The sequence below is a fragment of the Zygotorulaspora mrakii genome, chromosome 6 (assembly GCF_013402915.1).
Source record: "Zygotorulaspora mrakii chromosome 6, complete sequence".
In the NCBI taxonomy this organism is placed as follows: Eukaryota; Fungi; Ascomycota; class Saccharomycetes; order Saccharomycetales; family Saccharomycetaceae; genus Zygotorulaspora; species Zygotorulaspora mrakii.
Window position 1 is genome coordinate 5290 of NC_050724.1, and position 18470 is coordinate 23759.

The window sequence follows — 18470 nt, forward strand, 5'->3', positions numbered from 1 at the left end:
AATTTCATAGTGTTGAAATAGATATTATTATTAAAGTAAAAGCAAAGCTCTCGAGGATAAAACGTAAAAAAGTAGACGTGAAGTTTTTTAGTGAAAGGCCAAAAGAATAACTCCAAAAAAGCTTTAAAAGAAAGTAATTTATCTAGAGAGTAATCGATTATTATTCTACTGCAAGAGGTTAATAATTGGAGGATCTGCCTGCTAAGGGACCTATGGTATCGGATAAAAATAACAGTTTTCCTGCGGATTAATGCTGTTAGAAAAATGGTGCGATGACAGTCTGACTAATAAACTAATAAGGTGAAAATTTTCAATCTTCATCTCATTTTTATGCTTTAACAAGTGAAATTCTTCGGGCATAAACACTAGCATCTTTTCCAATTGTCCAATCTCGATCCATTTTTTTTATTATTTCATGATATAGCAAATCAAGGGCTGATGTGTCTCTATAGCGGAACTTGACATATCTATTTACCAATGTCCCGTCAGGCAAGTATCAACAGCCACGATAAAACCCACTTTTTCAGTACTTTGCATTTTCTCTTATTCTCCCCCGAAAATCTCTCTGCGGCCTCTATGTCTTCGGTGTGGTTTGAATCTTGTAAATCCCTAAGTCTGCGTCCTATGATTCCCTTGAGTGAATCATTTGTTCAGTACTGTTCTGTCGTATACATGCCTACATGGAACCTCCTTTGGCCCTTTGTTTTTGCTAAACTCACGGCAAGCAGTCGAGCGTTCAAATGGGGAGCTATAGAGTACATTCAACACTCTTAGTGAAGCACAGAAGGTATGGTAAGTTATTATTTGATTTGGTTTAAAGAGCCGTGACGTGCCGCCAAAATCCTTCGTTGACATAAAGAAATGCTTCTCGCACTTCTTGTAAAGTTAAAACACTAAATAAAAGGAGTTAAAACAGTATTATATCAATACTTAACATAGGTATCATACAATAGATAATTCGAAAAAATTGATTGTCTTAGAGCAAAGCGCAACTTAAAATTTTCCATCAAAAAATTCGAAATAGGCACAATCAGCTTTCAATTGACTAGAGAAGTGCAAGTGGTACAGCAAACAGAATGCCTACCCTGAGCCTGTTGGCCACAACCTCGTATATAGAAAGAGACGACACCGATTGTGGTGCTCTTGTTAGAAGCGCTTAGCTCTGGAGTCAGAGTTTGTGGCGATTGTGATGCGGAAGTCACACTCATAACGGTGCTTAAGCCCACGGTTGAGGTATCAAAATCCGTAGCGGTTTGCACAGTGTCAGATGTCAAATGCTGACGTGCTTGACTTTCAGTAATGTAAGAATCGCTTGGTTCTGAGGAACCCGTTACACGGAGACTTTTGAAGGCGAAGAACTCTTTGAAGATGCACTGGTAAATCGAATATCTTGTTGTGGTCGTAGACACGGATGCACCATTACTAGCCTTACATATGCGTCTGAACTGGTAGCACTTTTTGGAGAAGCGCATAAAGCAGAAGGTGTACTATAAGTTGGAGAAAACGACAGTACCAGAAGATTCTATTGTGCGGTCATTCGAAGTGGTCGTTGACACGACAGATATAGGGTTGGACACAGGGCAAATATGGTGTAAGATGTTACGATACCACTAATAGTAGTGGTAATTACGGATTCACTGTTACCATTTGTGACACTTGAGGCGGAGGAGGCTGAATACGAACTGTCAGAGTGAAAGATGGAAACCTCGGAGCTTTGCGTACCTGATGTTACAATGTTTTTGAACTGTGACTTTAAAGACGCCAAACCGTTTGAATGATACGTGCTTGTTTCATCGCGAGGGGTTCCCAGAATATGGGTGAACTTTGTAAAAACTCGTTTGACTTGACGGAGTTACGATGCTTGAAACACCCCTAGCTGGTTCCTCAGAAACTCAAAATTATACTTGAAGAGGTACTTTGGTATTGTTACCATAATAAGCTGACACAGGGCGTGTTTCTACGTAGTACACTGTCTCGGTTGTGACAATACGTTACTGCCGTGAAAAACTTCAGTAGAGGTTGCGTAGGTGCTGGTGAAAGTACCAGCCCATGGTGTGTAAGTGGTGGTAGCACCGCTGCCTGTTGGGGTCTCAACGTAGTACACTGTTTCCGGTTGTCACAATACCGTTACTGCCTGTGAATACTTCGGGTAGAAGTAGCGTAGTGCTGGGTAAAAAGAACCCAGTCCATGGTGTGTAAGTGGTGGTAAGCACCGCTGCCTGTTGGAGTCTCAACGTAGTACACTGTTTCGGTTGTCACAATACCGTTACTGCCGTGAATACTTCGGTAGAAGTAGCTAGGTGATGGTAAAAGAACCAGTCCATGGTGTGTAAGTGGTGGTAGCACGCTGCCTGTTGGAGTCTCAACGTAGTACACTGTTTCGGTTGTCACAATACCGTTACTGCCTGTGAATACTTCGGTAGAAGTAGCGTAGGTGCTGGTAAAAAGAACCAGTCCATGGTGTGTAAGTGGTGGTAGCACCGCTGCCTGTTGGGGTCTCAACGTAGTACACTGTTTTCGGTTGTCACAATACGTTACTGCCTGTGAATACTTCGATAGAAGTAGCGTAGGTGCTGGTAAAAGAACAGTCCATGGTGTGTAAGTGGTGGTAGCACCGCTGCCTGTTGGGGTCTCAACGTAGTACACTGTTTCGGTTGTCACAATACCGTTACTGCCTGTGAATACTTCGGTAGAAGTAGCGTAGGTGCTGGTAAAAGAACCAGTCCATGGTGTGTAAGTGGTGGTAGCACCGCTGCCTGTTGGGGTCTCAACGTAGTACACTGTTTCGGTTGTCACAATACCGTTACTGCCTGTGAATACTTCGGTAGAAGTAGCGTAGGTGCTGGTAAAAGAACCAGTCCATGGTGTGTAAGTGGTGGTAGCACCGCTGCCTGTTGGAGTCTCAACGTAGTACACTGTTTCGGTTGTACAATACCGTTACTGCCTGTGAATACTTCAGTAGAAGTAGCGTAGGTGCTGGTAAAAGAACCAGTCCATGGCGTGTAAGTGGTGGTAGCCGGTACTGCCTGTTGGGTCTCAACGTAGTACACTGTTTCGGTTGTCACAATACCGTTACTGCCTGTGAATACTTCAGTAGAAGTAGCGTAGGTGCTGGTGAAAGAACCAGTCCATGGCGTGTAAGTGGTGGTAGCGGTACTGCCTGTTGGAGTCTCAACGTAGTACACTGTTTCGGTTGTCACAATACCGTTACTACCTGTGAATACTTCGGTAGAAGTGCATAGGTGCTGGTAAAAGAACCAGTCCATGGTGTGTAAGTGGTGGTAGCACCGCTGCCTGTTGGAGTCTCAACGTAATACACTGTTTCGGTTGTCACAATACCGTTACTGCCTGTGAATACTTCGTAGAAGTAGCGTAGGTGCTGGTGAAAGAAACCAGTCCATGGTGTGTAAGTGGTGGTAGCACCGCTGCCTGTTGGGTCTCAACGTAGTACACTGTTTCGGTTGTCACAATACCGTTACTGCCTGTGAATATTTCAGTAGAGTGCATAGGTGCTGGTAAAGTACCAGTCCATGGTGTGTAAGTGGTGGTAGCACGTGCCTGTTGGAGTCTCAACGTAGTACACTGTTTCGGTTGTCACAATACCAGTTACTGCTGTGAATACTTCGGTAGAAGTAGCGTAGGTGCTGGTAAAAGAACCAGTCCATGGCGTGTAGTGGTGGTAGCGGTACTGCCAGTTGGAGTCTCAACGTAGTACACTGTTTCGGTTGTCACAATACCGTCACTGCCTGTGAAATGTCGTAGAAGTAGCATAGGTGCTGGTGAAAGTACCAGTCCATGGGGTGTATGTCGTAGAACTGATTTCCGGTGTACCAACTATAATTTCAACTGTCGTTCTAGGTGATGTTTGTGTCGTTAGATATGTGGTTGTGCCTGTCCCAGTCCATGATGTTGTTCTTGTTGTTGGTAGACTGATTTGCATGCTTGCAGCACCATTACCGCTTCCCCTGATGAAATTCCAGCTTCTGGAATATCGATTTGTATTTGGACTATTCCGACAATATATGGTATCTATGAAAGTGTTCTGAATGGTTTCCTGTGAAAGAAATTGTCTACTTTGGAATGCATTTACAAAAACATGGTAACCAGCAGGTATATTGTTTGCATTGATGGTAATTGTATTGGTACGAACGTCGCAGTTAACTGTAGATGAGCTAGGAAGTGCCTCCGCAGTCATAGGCATATACCAGTAATTCAGCGAATTTGTCATGTAAACATCTACATTGGCGCACGAGACAATACTTCCTGTTCTTGAAGGACTACCTCTTAGTTGGAGTTCGATCGTTTCTGAAAAAGTCCTTGAACAAGTATATCCCAAATAGTACGTGTCAACAGCGCTTGCACTTATAGTATGGCTCATGTCCATACCCGAGCTTTGATAGAAACTTTCTCTATTGATGGTGACTGTCGTAGATTGCCCACCCCAGGTTATGGTATTTCTGGGACTTGTAAAAGAGGCAGCGCACTGGAGTGAATATGAGTTTGGCGACTGGCCGACATTCCAAGCAAATCCAAAATTAATCTGTCCCGGTGAATAGAATACATCCTGCTGCAAAGTACAGGTAATTCTTGAAGGTCCGGTATGGTAACCATTAATTAGTTCACAGGTTGCAAAACTATTTCCAGATTGATCAATCATATCAATTGACGAGCCTCCGTTGGTCCCATAAACCAGGAGGGTACAGGGCAAGTCTAATGAAAAGGTATCCTGAGCTCTGGCATCCATACTTGGTGTGATTAAAAATTGCATGGACGCGGCCCACGGAACTCTTGGAGTATTACCATTTGGGGTACTAGTGCTTAACGATGTGAAAACGTCCAGCAGCTCCTTGGCGCAAGCAAGTGGAAACCAAAGCAATAGTAGCTGTACCAGTAACATCAGAGAAAACATAAAGACAAAGTATCTTCAGCAATCTTGAAGTTAGTTGACGTTTTTGTTAAAAAAGAACTGATCCGTTCATTTTGCAAGGAATTGAATTTGGGAAAGTTCAAGCAGATATACATTTAGATGTGTGGACTTTAAATTGGGCTTTAACCCATATTTTCCACCAAAGTGATGGTGTTCTTAGCGATATTCTTTTTCTTACTGATCTTCGCCTATAGGTTGTGAATCTTTCTTTTTCATGCAAGGAAGAAAAATTTCCTAATTACGTAATACGGCTAAGACAGAAAAGAAGCGTCCCAAATAGAAAAATATAGGTGCCTGCACTATGCGTCATTTTCCATTTTCAGCCATCGGTTGTAAAACTTGAAAATCTTCAATACAATGCCAAATTTCTCGAAATATAATGTACGATAATCCCCCTCCCGTCCGAGAACAATACAAAAGCAAATCAGACTTGGATTACACTTCTTTATGGTGCGCTCCACTCATGGAATTAAGCTACACCGCATATTTCGTATGAACTTTCTTTTCCTCTAAAACTTACAAATTCGGGCGTTCTATCAAGGAAACATTTTCTAGTTTACCAGCTTCCAGAACCACACTCCCTTTCTGCAGAAAACCGCATTGCATTGCAGTTCCCAAAAGTAGCTAATTACTGAGCATTGGCATTCATTTCGAAAGAATGTAAACATCTCTTAAAAATTCAAAGAAGATGCCGATAGTTACTCCGTAACTTTTTTGCATTACCTATTTTGGCATGCGCTAGATTGACATTGACATCAGAGACAGCCATTTGTTATATGTAAACGGTTATCCCAAAGATGGCATTCCACCATCAAATATATCTTACTATGTCTCAACAAAATTAACTCTTGAGGCCAGTTACACAGTACATGTATATGCACCAAAATTTTACTACCTTAGCGCCCTCTTTACTCTATTCATCATAAATATTAAAGGATGCATCAAAATATTGGTTGAATATACTGTTTTGTGAAGTGCACCCTTTAACTCTTTTCTCTAATACCGTTTATTGTTTTATGGCTTGCCTTTTTCTCAGAATAGCAATCCCTGTAAACCCCTCTTTTAACTGATGTCAGATGCTGCATTCAATCTTCAGCATAGATACACATTGCTGAAATGTGAAAAGAACCTCATCATCCTATTACTTGTCCTCATCAGCTTTGACAACGATCCATTGGTAGCTATTCTCCACAGTTTCTTTGTTAAGCAAGCGCCAAACGTTGCAAAGCTCTACTAAAAGATGTAGTATGAGTGATTACTCTTCACTTGAGCAATTAAAGCCCAAATGGGGGAGGAAATACAATACTATTGTGAGTTTTAATGCTTTGCATCTTGTTATCAACTTCGGCCAGAACGTTTCGCCCTATAGAACTTTTGATAACGCGGATAGTATTAGCGCAAAGTGTGGAAGATGTTCATGAGATGTCTACTATTAAGCACTTAACTTGATATACATCGAAGATAAAGAAAATTTTTAAATCAAAGTAACCGATGGGACCAAAGATGTGTGGCGAAAATAATGTTCACCTTTCAAGATTCCTTTTACGGCACAGTAAGGCCTGGTCATAGCTCTGACGCAGAAGTGTTGGTATTCTCTGTAGAAAGAAAGCACGGATTCAATCAACGAGTACATGAGGTGCTTACAATTCTATGAGTCCCGCTCATTTTTCTCGCGATTATAGCAGCAAGAAGCATAAAGAATTCTCGACAAGACGGCGTGTAATAATATGTACAAAAATTCTTTGAAAACACCAAAGGTGCTTATTTGAATGTTTACAGGGCCCCTCCTACATCCCAGCGACTCACACCGATGAAAGACTGATTAATGGGTAGTAATACTCGAAAGGATTATCATGCTGAGCGGAGATTTTGGTTATTCCATTTCAATACTTGTTTTGAATCTGGGACTCTTTGAAGCTAGCTTGAGAAAAGCCAGCAGAACAAAAAAGGAAAAAAAAGCTACCATATTTCAATAGCCTCAGAAAGTGGGAAAAAGAATTTTTTTTAATCGTTAGATGCTGCAATCCCATAGACGGAAAAAGATACAACACAGCAAAGGCACAACACAGCAAAGGCACCGAAGCATCTTAACTCTTTGACTGTCTTTCAGTAGGCAAAAAAGTAATGCTGGAGGCTTTTTCCTGATCATGTTATATTTCCATACGTCCATTATGTCCTTTTTCTTTCACTAACAAATGAAGTGCAACAATGTGTTCCAGTGATGTATATCGACTAAGAAATATTGTCCGTAGCCTCGATCATTGCTGTTGACGATACTTATTACCTTTTTGGTTTACGCAAGTAGCGTTTGAAATCCGTTAAAAAACATGGAGCAGTAGTCTAACATGAAAAACGCTAAATGCGCCTTTCACTACATCCTTACCACCTCGAAATTCGAAATCAAAGGCACATGAGAAGTATTGTATTTTCGAAGGCAATTGAGAACGTTTTTGTTTTCTTTTTTTTTTGATATACGAAAAAGAAACAAACTCAGTTCCTACGCCTCAACGCAGGTTAGTGAATGAAACACCGATCTGTTGATGCCTTTTCCTATTCAGAAAATTCGAAAAGTTTTGTACGATAGGGTTTCTCTACCAAAAAGCTGATTTGTGGCTTAGTGCATTTTTTTCCATTTTGGATGCCAATCATACAATCCAATAAGGGCATAGGAATTGAGGTAATCATCAAGGAGCAACTACGTTCTGTTTGCGAAAGCTTTTTTTATGAAATGTCCGCACCAACAAAAAAACAGCAGTAGAAGTAATGCAGTTCTGCAAAAGTTTCCAAGAATGGTCAATAAAACTGACTGTTCCGTTTCGTTGTGAAAACATTGAAACCACAGCAGGAATGCTTTTGAGTCTCGTAAATCATGTGTGACGATAGCTCTTTGCCTTCGACGTTTCTAGAAAAACTCTTTTTCTTCTTTTGGAAACTTTGAGCAGAGGAAAGATTGCCCTTGATTTGATCGTGCTATTGTACTTCTGTCGAAAATCTTGAAATAAAGTTAAAAAAAAAAGCTTTCTAAGATAATAGCAGGGGAAATGAGAAAAAATAGAGGAAAACTGGTTTTGCACAGGTGGGAAACAACAAAATCATAACTAGATGTGTTTCGGCGCATCGGCCTCGATGAAATTTGTGGAGCATGTTCAGACGGATGTTGAAAAGGGAATGATTAGGTACATGCACAATCCCCGTTGCATCGGTTGTCAACAACGGCAATTCTTTGCCAGGCGAATCCACTTCTGTGTTATATAAATCTAGAGAACTGTCTTCTTGAACACAATTGCCAAGGAAATATCTCACCTCAACATTGTGGCTGTGGGGAGATGACAATTGCTAGTTGTTCCAGTTTGGGGCAGCTCAGCTTCTCCGAATCTAATTGCTATGTGCCAAAGCACAGCTACTTCAGCCCGTGTGAGCTCTACTAGAGGTCACGAAATATAACGTTACATGTTTTACTACTACTTCTTGACTATATCATTGGATGTAGTTGCTTGTTTTATCGCCAAATGCCTTTTTTTACGACTTGACACTATTCTTCTCTTCTTTTCTCTTCTCCTGATTGAATAATTTCATACTACAATACTTGATCCGATTTTTGCTCTTACTCGTAGAGAATTTTAGAATAGCTTTGCCTAAAGCACAATTCTACAATTTTTCACTTGTTGTTTCCACTTCAACATAATTTTATATTTTTGTCCATTCTTTAAAGGTTTCAAATGCTTTTTCAGTATCACTCGAATAAACAAAAATGATAGAAGTGATTTAAAGTGATAATGCTGCTCTTTCCCTCTATATTAGGACATATAGAGTTCTAATATTCTAGAAATAAACGACAAATGCTGCAGAATGGCCATAACCGCTAAATGACAATAAACGTCCCTCTTTGATTAATAGCTTAACGCAGATCGCTTAACGAACCCCATGATTCTCAAGACTGTTGATGTTTATATTTCGTACTAAAAGGCAACAAGTAAAACCTCTCTTTGATACATATTTGATAATATATAAGCCTCAGATACCAAGTAGGAATGGCTGCAGGAACGTTTTCTCCAGAACCTAAATGACAGCAGTACAATGGTCGAAGCATACTGTACTTATTGAAACGATGTGTCACCATCGTACTTATTAACATTAACTTGGTTGCTTCCGATCATCGAAATAAGATGTGCCTTTATCAAGATGTTTAAGTCCTGAGCTTCCTATATAATGAAATGAGTAAAAACAAAATAAATCGAGACTGAAAAATTCGAAATATGCACCAGATTATTTGGAAAGAGTGTTTTCTTCGGAGTTATCAGTAGTAACTTGGCTATACATTGATAATGATATATTGATATTCAATTATAGAGATATATAATTCCTTGATTTCCTATATCATGAAGTGAAATAAAACTAATTGAACTTGGATTAATATCTGGAAAATACGTCAATATTTATACCTAACATTTTGCACCTATTGAAACATAAGAGAGGACGACGAGTGAAGAATTTTCATCGTCATCACACCATTGCTAGTCCCATAGAATACACAGTACAACTGTTATTTCGTGTTCATTCCATAGACTCCTTCGTAGTCAGATTCCTGAATTGTAAATGTTGCTCGCGATAGATTATCATCCGATATCTTTCCAGTGTCGATTGACATTCTGTTGGGCTTCATCTGACTTTATTTCTTTTGTTGTACATACCAACTGTCTTCTTTCTGATTCTTATTATTCATCTCTTTCATATATCTTTCAGGATCGATCTATATTTCACCACTTCTTTCATCCCACAGGTAACCACAATAATTGATGATAGTCTAGCACTTAAGCGATGAAAGTTGTTACACAGGATTTGAACTTCTAAAATTTTCATTGCGTTGACATTTATTCAAATTATACTAAGAATATAGAGATAATTTAAAGAGAAGATTCAATAGATATTTACAGAAGTTCCAAATTCGTTCAAAAGCATTCACAAAAAAGATATTAGCCATCTGTTTAACGCGGCATGAAAGTTGGTAATTTCTTCTTGTCTTGAGCGGCTGTTGTCTTGTTAGGTCCATTGTGTTGTTTATACAGAACCGCACCTTTGCGATTCTGATTCACCTACACTTTTAACATTATCTAGTTTTTTGAATTATTATTATACATATGTAGGTACATGCCCATTCCAATTTTTTGCTACTCCTTAAAAAAAATGGCTCTTTTAGCTGATGCAGCTTTTGGTATATCCATAGATAGTGACAGTATCATTTGGAGTCATGTCTCATGGCATTCGTTTCATTAAACATAATGCAGCTACCAACAAAATTTTGTGCGACATTGATTCTGTTTGTGTGTTTCCCTTCAATACAAAAAACTACACGTCATGTCTCTCTCTCTTGTTAATAGGAAGGTATCCCAATTACTAGTAAAAACGCATTTTTCAAATGAAACCTTCCATCACTTGTAGCACTTATTATTAGATACACTTTACCCAAATTTTCTTCTCCCCTGTATGACTGAAAAATAGAGGTCATTTTCTAACACAACATGAAGTTAGAGATAATCCTGACGACGATTATGCAGCCAACTTACCTAATTAACGAAACATCAATAGCCTCAGCTATGAAGGTACCTACCAGAAAGCTAACGGAAACGCAAAAATCCAGGAGGCCTTCACTCTGTGTGCACTACCCTCAAATGTTCTAATTGACATTGAAGTACTTGATGCAGCCGTCGACGTTTCTGTTGCTTGTAAGTCAGAAGACCTTCTATCAACTGCGCTCTCAGTGCCCAAAAGTGTTGTCACACGGAGGGCAGTAGTTGGTATTTCATTACTTGTCACACGGTAGGATGGTGTAACATGAATTTCTTCATCTCGAGTTGAAGATATGTCTGAACCAGAGAGCAAATTTTGAGATGGATTTTGAGCTTCGATAGAGGAACGAACGGAAGTATGTGCCCTTACTGTACCAAAATAAGAATCAGTTTGTGTCGAAGTCGGAGGTGATCTAGGGCCACCGTCACTTTTATAAGGTTTGGTGTCTGTTTGCGACAAAGTTGCAATTATACTTCCTTCACTGGAGATGCCAATCTGACTATGATACGAAACGGTGAAAAGTTCGGAGCTTTTTGGAGGCAACAAACTATCAGTAAGAGAGTTTGATGCTGCCCTCATGCTTGGTGATGAAAAGATGTCGGAATGATCACCAACATTTTGGACGCTGACGAAGCTCGTTTTTTGGCTGAAAGTAGGGGAATTAACCAAACTAGAACTTTTATGAAATGATTCTGATTTAGATACCATCATACTCGTAACATGTAAGGAGCTCCTTGGAATATCTAGCGAATAATATGAAGATTCCGACTGAGATATGGCCTTGTCACTAGTAAATTTTCCGGTTGAAAAAACAGTAAGAGATGCACTAGAAGATCGCTCTTCCTGCACTGTAGACAGAGTGTACGAATCACCTCCAGATGATAAAGATGGCCCGTTAACGGAGACAGTGACTCGCGGTGTCTCTGGCATGGTTCTCGCGGAACTTACCACCTGTACAGGCGTGACCATGCTGTACTCCGATTTAGTGGAAGTTCTTATATTGTTTTGTGTTGACGTTGATTTCGTGTGAGATACTCCAGTACTATCGTCATTATCTGCTGAGGTTGAATCTTTCTCACTTTTGGAAGAATATACGCTAACAGAGGGAGATATCTCGTAAGTAGTGAAGGATTTCACGTTGCTGTATGGAGACGTAAACACACTGGTTTCTGCTATCTTGCTATTAGTCAAAGATGACTCAACACTATTAGAAGAGATCTCACCATCATTGGTAGTTACGATACCGCTGTTTGTCGAAAACATCACTCCGCTACTGACTGGCAAGGGGTACGATGATTCAACGCTATTTGTAACACCATATGTTGGGGTCAATTGTGTCGTATCTGCAGGAGTTAAAGTTGAGACAGAAAAAGACATCGTCGTTTGAAAAGAATTCGCTGGTGGCTGGCTAGATATCTGCAGCGTACTCCTACTTGAATTGCAATAATGAGCAGATGTTGGAAATCCAACGTCCACATTTGCACTCGTACTTAAAATTTGGCTTGCATCATAAAGTACAGTAGTACCAGTCGAGGCTGTACTTGTGGAGGATCCACCCCATGTTGTCAACGTTGTGGATGCAACATTAACTTCTGGCGTTTCGACGTAGTAAAGTGTGCTGATCGTTGGAATAGCGTCGGAACCGGTACTGGTTGCGATCGAGGTAGATATCGTACTGGTATAAGATCCACTCCATGGGGTGTATGTAGTCGATGCAACATTAACCTCAGGAGTCTCCACATAGTAAAGTGTGCTGATTGTTGGAATACCGTCGGAACCGGTACTGGTTGCGATCGAGGTAGATATCGTGCTGGTATAAGATCCACTCCATGGTGTGTATGTTGTCGATGCAACATTAACCTCAGGAGTCTCCACATAGTAAAGTGTGCTGATCGTTGGAATACCGTCGGATCCAGTAGCTGTAGCAACTGATGTAGAGATCGTGCTAGTGTAGGATCCGTTCCACGGTGTGTATGTTGTCGATGCAACATTAACCTCAGGAGTCTCCACATAGTAAAGTGTGCTGATTGTTGGAATGCCATCGGAACCGGTACTGGTTGCGATCGAGGTAGATATCGTGCTGCTGTAGGATCCGTTCCACGGTGTGTATGTAGTCGATGCAACATTCACTTCTGGAGTCTCCACATAGTAAAGTGTGCTGATCGTTGGAACACCATCGGAACCGGTACTGGTTGCGATCGAGGTAGATATCGTGCTGGTATAAGATCCACTCCATGGTGTGTATGTTGTCGATGCAACATTAACCTCAGGAGTCTCCACATAGTAAAGTGTGCTGATCGTTGGAATACCGTCGGAACCGGTACTGGTTGCGATCGAGGTAGATATCGTGCTAGTGTAGGATCCACTCCATGGTGTGTATGTTGTCGATGCAACATTCACTTCTGGCGTTTCGACGTAGTAAAGTGTGCTGATCGTTGGAACACCATCGGAACCGGTACTGGTTGCGATCGAGGTAGATATCGTGCTGGTGTAGGATCCGTTCCACGGTGTGTATGTTGTCGATGCAACATTAACCTCAGGAGTCTCCACATAGTAAAGTGTGCTGATCGTTGGAATACCATCGGATCCAGTAGCTGTAGCAACTGATGTAGAGATCGTGCTAGTGTAGGATCCGTTCCACGGTGTGTATGTTGTCGATGCAACATTAACCTCAGGAGTCTCCACATAGTAAAGTGTGCTGATCGTTGGAATACCGTCGGAACCGGTACTGGTTGCGATCGAGGTAGATATCGTGCTGGTATAAGAGCCACTCCACGGTGTGTATGTTGTCGATGTTCTATTTACATTTGAAGTTTCCACGTAAAAGTGTGTACTGGTACTTAAAATTTGGCTAGCATCATAAAGTACAGTAGTACCAGTCGAGGCTGTACTTGTATAAGATCCATTCCTTGATGTGTATGTAGTGGATGCAACATTAACCTCAGGAGTCTCCACATAGTAAAGCGTGCTAATCGTTGGGATACCATCGGAACCGGTACTGGTTGCGATCGAGGTAGATATCGTGCTGGTATAAGATCCACTCCATGGTGTGTATGTAGTGGATGCAACATTAACCTCAGGAGTCTCCACATAGTAAAGTGTGCTGATCGTTGGAATACCATCGGATCCAGTAGCTGTAGCAACTAATGTAGATATCGTGCTAGTGTAGGATCCACTCCATGGTGTGTATGTTGTCGATGCAACATTAACCTCAGGAGTCTCCACATAGTAAAGTGTGCTGATCGTTGGAATACCGTCGGATCCAGTAGCTGTAGCAACTGATGTAGAGATCGTGCTAGTGTAGGATCCGTTCCACGGTGTGTATGTTGTCGATGCAACATTAACCTCAGGAGTCTCCACATAGTAAAGTGTGCTGATCGTTGGAATACCGTCGGAACCGGTACTGGTTGCGATCGAGGTAGATATCGTGCTGGTGTAGGATCCGTTCCACGGTGTGTATGTTGTCGATGCAACATTAACCTCAGGAGTCTCCACATAGTAAAGTGTGCTGATCGTTGGAATACCATCGGATCCAGTAGCTGTAGCAACTGATGTAGAGATCGTGCTAGTGTAGGATCCGTTCCACGGTGTGTATGTTGTCGATGCAACATTAACCTCAGGAGTCTCCACATAGTAAAGTGTGCTGATCGTTGGAATACCGTCGGAACCGGTACTGGTTGCGATCGAGGTAGATATCGTGCTGCTGTAGGATCCGTTCCACGGTGTGTATGTAGTCGATGCAACATTCACTTCTGGAGTCTCCACATAGTAAAGTGTGCTGATCGTTGGAACACCATCGGAACCGGTACTGGTTGCGATCGAGGTAGATATCGTGCTGGTATAAGATCCACTCCATGGTGTGTATGTTGTCGATGCAACATTAACCTCAGGAGTCTCCACATAGTAAAGTGTGCTGATCGTTGGAATACCATCGGATCCAGTAGCTGTAGCAACTGATGTAGAGATCGTGCTAGTGTAGGATCCGTTCCACGGTGTGTATGTTGTCGATGCAACATTAACCTCAGGAGTCTCCACATAGTAAAGTGTGCTGATTGTTGGAATGCCATCGGAACCGGTGCTGGTTGCGATCGAGGTAGATATCGTGCTAGTGTAGGATCCACTCCATGGTGTGTATGTTGTCGATGCAACATTCACTTCTGGAGTCTCCACATAGTAAAGTGTGCTGATCGTTGGAATACCGTCGGAACCGGTACTGGTTTCGATCGAGGTAGATATCGTGCTGGTATAAGATCCACTCCATGGTGTGTATGTTGTCGATGCAACATTAACCTCAGGAGTCTCCACATAGTAAAGTGTGCTGATCGTTGGAATACCATCGGATCCAGTAGCTGTAGCAACTGATGTAGAGATCGTGCTAGTGTAGGATCCGTTCCACGGTGTGTATGTTGTCGATGCAACATTCACTTCTGGAGTCTCCACATAGTAAAGTGTGCTGATCGTTGGAATACCGTCGGAACCGGTACTGGTTTCGATCGAGGTAGATATCGTGCTGGTAAAAGATCCACTCCATGGTGTGTATGTAGTCGATGCAATATTCACTTCTGGCGTTTCGACGTAGTAAAGTGTGCTGATTGTTGGAATGCCATCGGAACCGGTACTGGTTGCGATCGAGGTAGATATCGTGCTGGTATAAGATCCACTCCATGGTGTGTATGTTGTCGATGCAACATTCACTTCTGGAGTCTCCACATAGTAAAGTGTGCTGATCGTTGGAACACCATCGGAACCGGTACTGGTTGCGATCGAGGTAGATATCGTGCTGGTATAAGATCCACTCCATGGTGTGTATGTTGTCGATGCAACATTAACCTCAGGAGTCTCCACATAGTAAAGTGTGCTGATTGTTGGAATACCGTCGGAACCGGTACTGGTTGCGATCGAGGTAGATATCGTGCTGCTGTAGGATCCGTTCCACGGTGTGTATGTAGTCGATGCAACATTCACTTCTGGAGTCTCCACATAGTAAAGTGTGCTGATCGTTGGAACACCATCGGAACCGGTACTGGTTGCGATCGAGGTAGATATCGTGCTGGTATAAGATCCACTCCATGGTGTGTATGTTGTCGATGCAACATTAACCTCAGGAGTCTCCACATAGTAAAGTGTGCTGATCGTTGGAATGCCATCGGAACCGGTACTGGTTGCGATCGAGGTAGATATCGTGCTGGTGTAGGATCCGTTCCACGGTGTGTATGTTGTCGATGCAACATTAACCTCTGGAGTCTCCACATAGTAAAGTGTGCTGATCGTTGGAATACCATCGGATCCAGTAGCTGTAGCAACTGATGTAGATATCGTGCTAGTGTAGGATCCGTTCCACGGTGTGTATGTTGTCGATGCAACATTAACCTCAGGAGTCTCCACATAGTAAAGTGTGCTGATCGTTGGAATACCATCGGATCCAGTAGCTGTAGCAACTGATGTAGATATCGTGCTAGTGTAGGATCCACTCCATGGTGTGTATGTAGTCGATGCAATATTCACTTCTGGCGTTTCGACGTAGTAAAGTGTGCTGATTGTTGGAATGCCATCGGAACCGGTGCTGGTTGCGATCGAGGTAGATATCGTGCTGGTATAAGATCCACTCCATGGTGTGTATGTTGTCGATGCAACATTAACCTCAGGAGTCTCCACATAGTAAAGTGTGCTGATCGTTGGAATACCATCGGATCCAGTAGCTGTAGCAACTGATGTAGAGATCGTGCTGGTATAAGATCCACTCCATGGTGTGTATGTAGTGGATGCAACATTAACCTCAGGAGTCTCCACATAGTAAAGTGTGCTGATCGTTGGAATACCGTCGGAACCGGTACTGGTTTCGATCGAGGTAGATATCGTGCTGGTATAAGATCCACTCCATGGTGTGTATGTTGTCGATGCAACATTCACTTCTGGCGTTTCGACGTAGTAAAGTGTGCTGATCGTTGGAATACCATCGGATCCAGTAGCTGTAGCAACTGATGTAGAGATCGTGCTGGTATAAGATCCACTCCATGGTGTGTATGTAGTGGATGCAACATTAACCTCAGGAGTCTCCACATAGTAAAGTGTGCTGATCGTTGGAATACCATCGGATCCAGTAGCTGTAGCAACTGATGTAGAGATCGTGCTGGTATAAGATCCACTCCATGGCGTAAACGTTGTAGACATGACACGCGGGTTTGCAACGATAATCTCGACTGTCGTTCTAGGTGATGTTTGTGTCGTTAGATATGTGGTTGTGCCTGTCCCAGTCCATGATGTTGTTCTTGTTGTTGGTAGACTGATTTGCATGCTTGCAGCACCATTACCGCTTCCCCTGATGAAATTCCAGCTTCTGGAATATCGATTTGTATTTGGACTATTCCGACAATATATGGTATCTATGAAAGTGTTCTGAATGGTTTCCTGTGAAAGAAATTGTCTACTTTGGAATGCATTTACAAAAACATGGTAACCAGCAGGTATATTGTTTGCATTGATGGTAATTGTATTGGTACGAACGTCGCAGTTAACTGTAGATGAGCTAGGAAGTGCCTCCGCAGTCATAGGCATATACCAGTAATTCAGCGAATTTGTCATGTAAACATCTACATTGGCGCACGAGACAATACTTCCTGTTCTTGAAGGACTACCTCTTAGTTGGAGTTCGATCGTTTCTGAAAAAGTCCTTGAACAAGTATATCCCAAATAGTACGTGTCAACAGCGCTTGCACTTATAGTATGGCTCATGTCCATACCCGAGCTTTGATAGAAACTTTCTCTATTGATGGTGACTGTCGTAGATTGCCCACCCCAGGTTATGGTATTTCTGGGACTTGTAAAAGAGGCAGCGCACTGGAGTGAATATGAGTTTGGCGACTGGCCGACATTCCAAGCAAATCCAAAATTAATCTGTCCCGGTGAATAGAATACATCCTGCTGCAAAGTACAGGTAATTCTTGAAGGTCCGGTATGGTAACCATTAATTAGTTCACAGGTTGCAAAACTATTTCCAGATTGATCAATCATATCAATTGACGAGCCTCCGTTGGTCCCATAAACCAGGAGGGTACAGGGCAAGTCTAATGAAAAGGTATCCTGAGCTCTGGCATCCATACTTGGTGTGATTAAAAATTGCATGGACGCGGCCCACGGAACTCTTGGAGTATTACCATTTGGGGTACTAGTGCTTAACGATGTGAAAACGTCCAGCAGCTCCTTGGCGCAAGCAAGTGGAAACCAAAGCAATAGTAGCTGTACCAGTAACATCAGAGAAAACATAAAGACAAAGTATCTTCAGCAATCTTGAAGTTAGTTGACGTTTTTGTTAAAAAAGAACTGATCCGTTCATTTTGCAAGGAATTGAATTTGGGAAAGTTCAAGCAGATATACATTTAGATGTGTGGACTTTAAATTGGGCTTTAACCCATATTTTCCACCAAAGTGATGGTGTTCTTAGCGATATTCTTTTTCTTACTGATCTTCGCCTATAGGTTGTGAATCTTTCTTTTTCATGCAAGGAAGAAAAATTTCCTAATTACGTAATACGGCTAAGACAGAAAAGAAGCGTCCCAAATAGAAAAATATAGGTGCCTGCACTATGCGTCATTTTCCATTTTCAGCCATCGGTTGTAAAACTTGAAAATCTTCAATACAATGCCAAATTTCTCGAAATATAATGTACGATAATCCCCCTCCCGTCCGAGAACAATACAAAAGCAAATCAGACTTGGATTACACTTCTTTATGGTGCGCTCCACTCATGGAATTAAGCTACACCGCATATTTCGTATGAACTTTCTTTTCCTCTAAAACTTACAAATTCGGGCGTTCTATCAAGGAAACATTTTCTAGTTTACCAGCTTCCAGAACCACACTCCCTTTCTGCAGAAAACCGCATTGCATTGCAGTTCCCAAAAGTAGCTAATTACTGAGCATTGGCATTCATTTCGAAAGAATGTAAACATCTCTTAAAAATTCAAAGAAGATGCCG

General features: G+C 41.8%; 2 protein-coding genes across 2 annotated transcripts; both read right to left on the bottom strand.

The window, feature by feature from the left end:
• Positions 1-3739: 3739 nt before the first annotated feature.
• HG535_0F00140 (uncharacterized protein) lies at positions 3740-4909 on the bottom strand (the record flags this gene model as incomplete). Its single annotated transcript, XM_037289336.1, has 1 exon — positions 3740-4909. One exon carries the CDS (start codon positions 4907-4909, stop codon positions 3740-3742), a length of 1170 nt encoding a protein of 389 aa, XP_037145231.1.
• A 5622-nt stretch (positions 4910-10531) lies between these two features.
• On the bottom strand, positions 10532-17758 carry HG535_0F00150 (uncharacterized protein; the record flags this gene model as incomplete). The annotated part of the gene is made up of 1 exon (XM_037289337.1): positions 10532-17758. The coding sequence occupies one exon, from the start codon at positions 17756-17758 to the stop codon at positions 10532-10534; it is 7227 nt and encodes a 2408-aa protein (XP_037145232.1).
• Between the last annotated feature and the right edge of the window lie 712 nt (positions 17759-18470).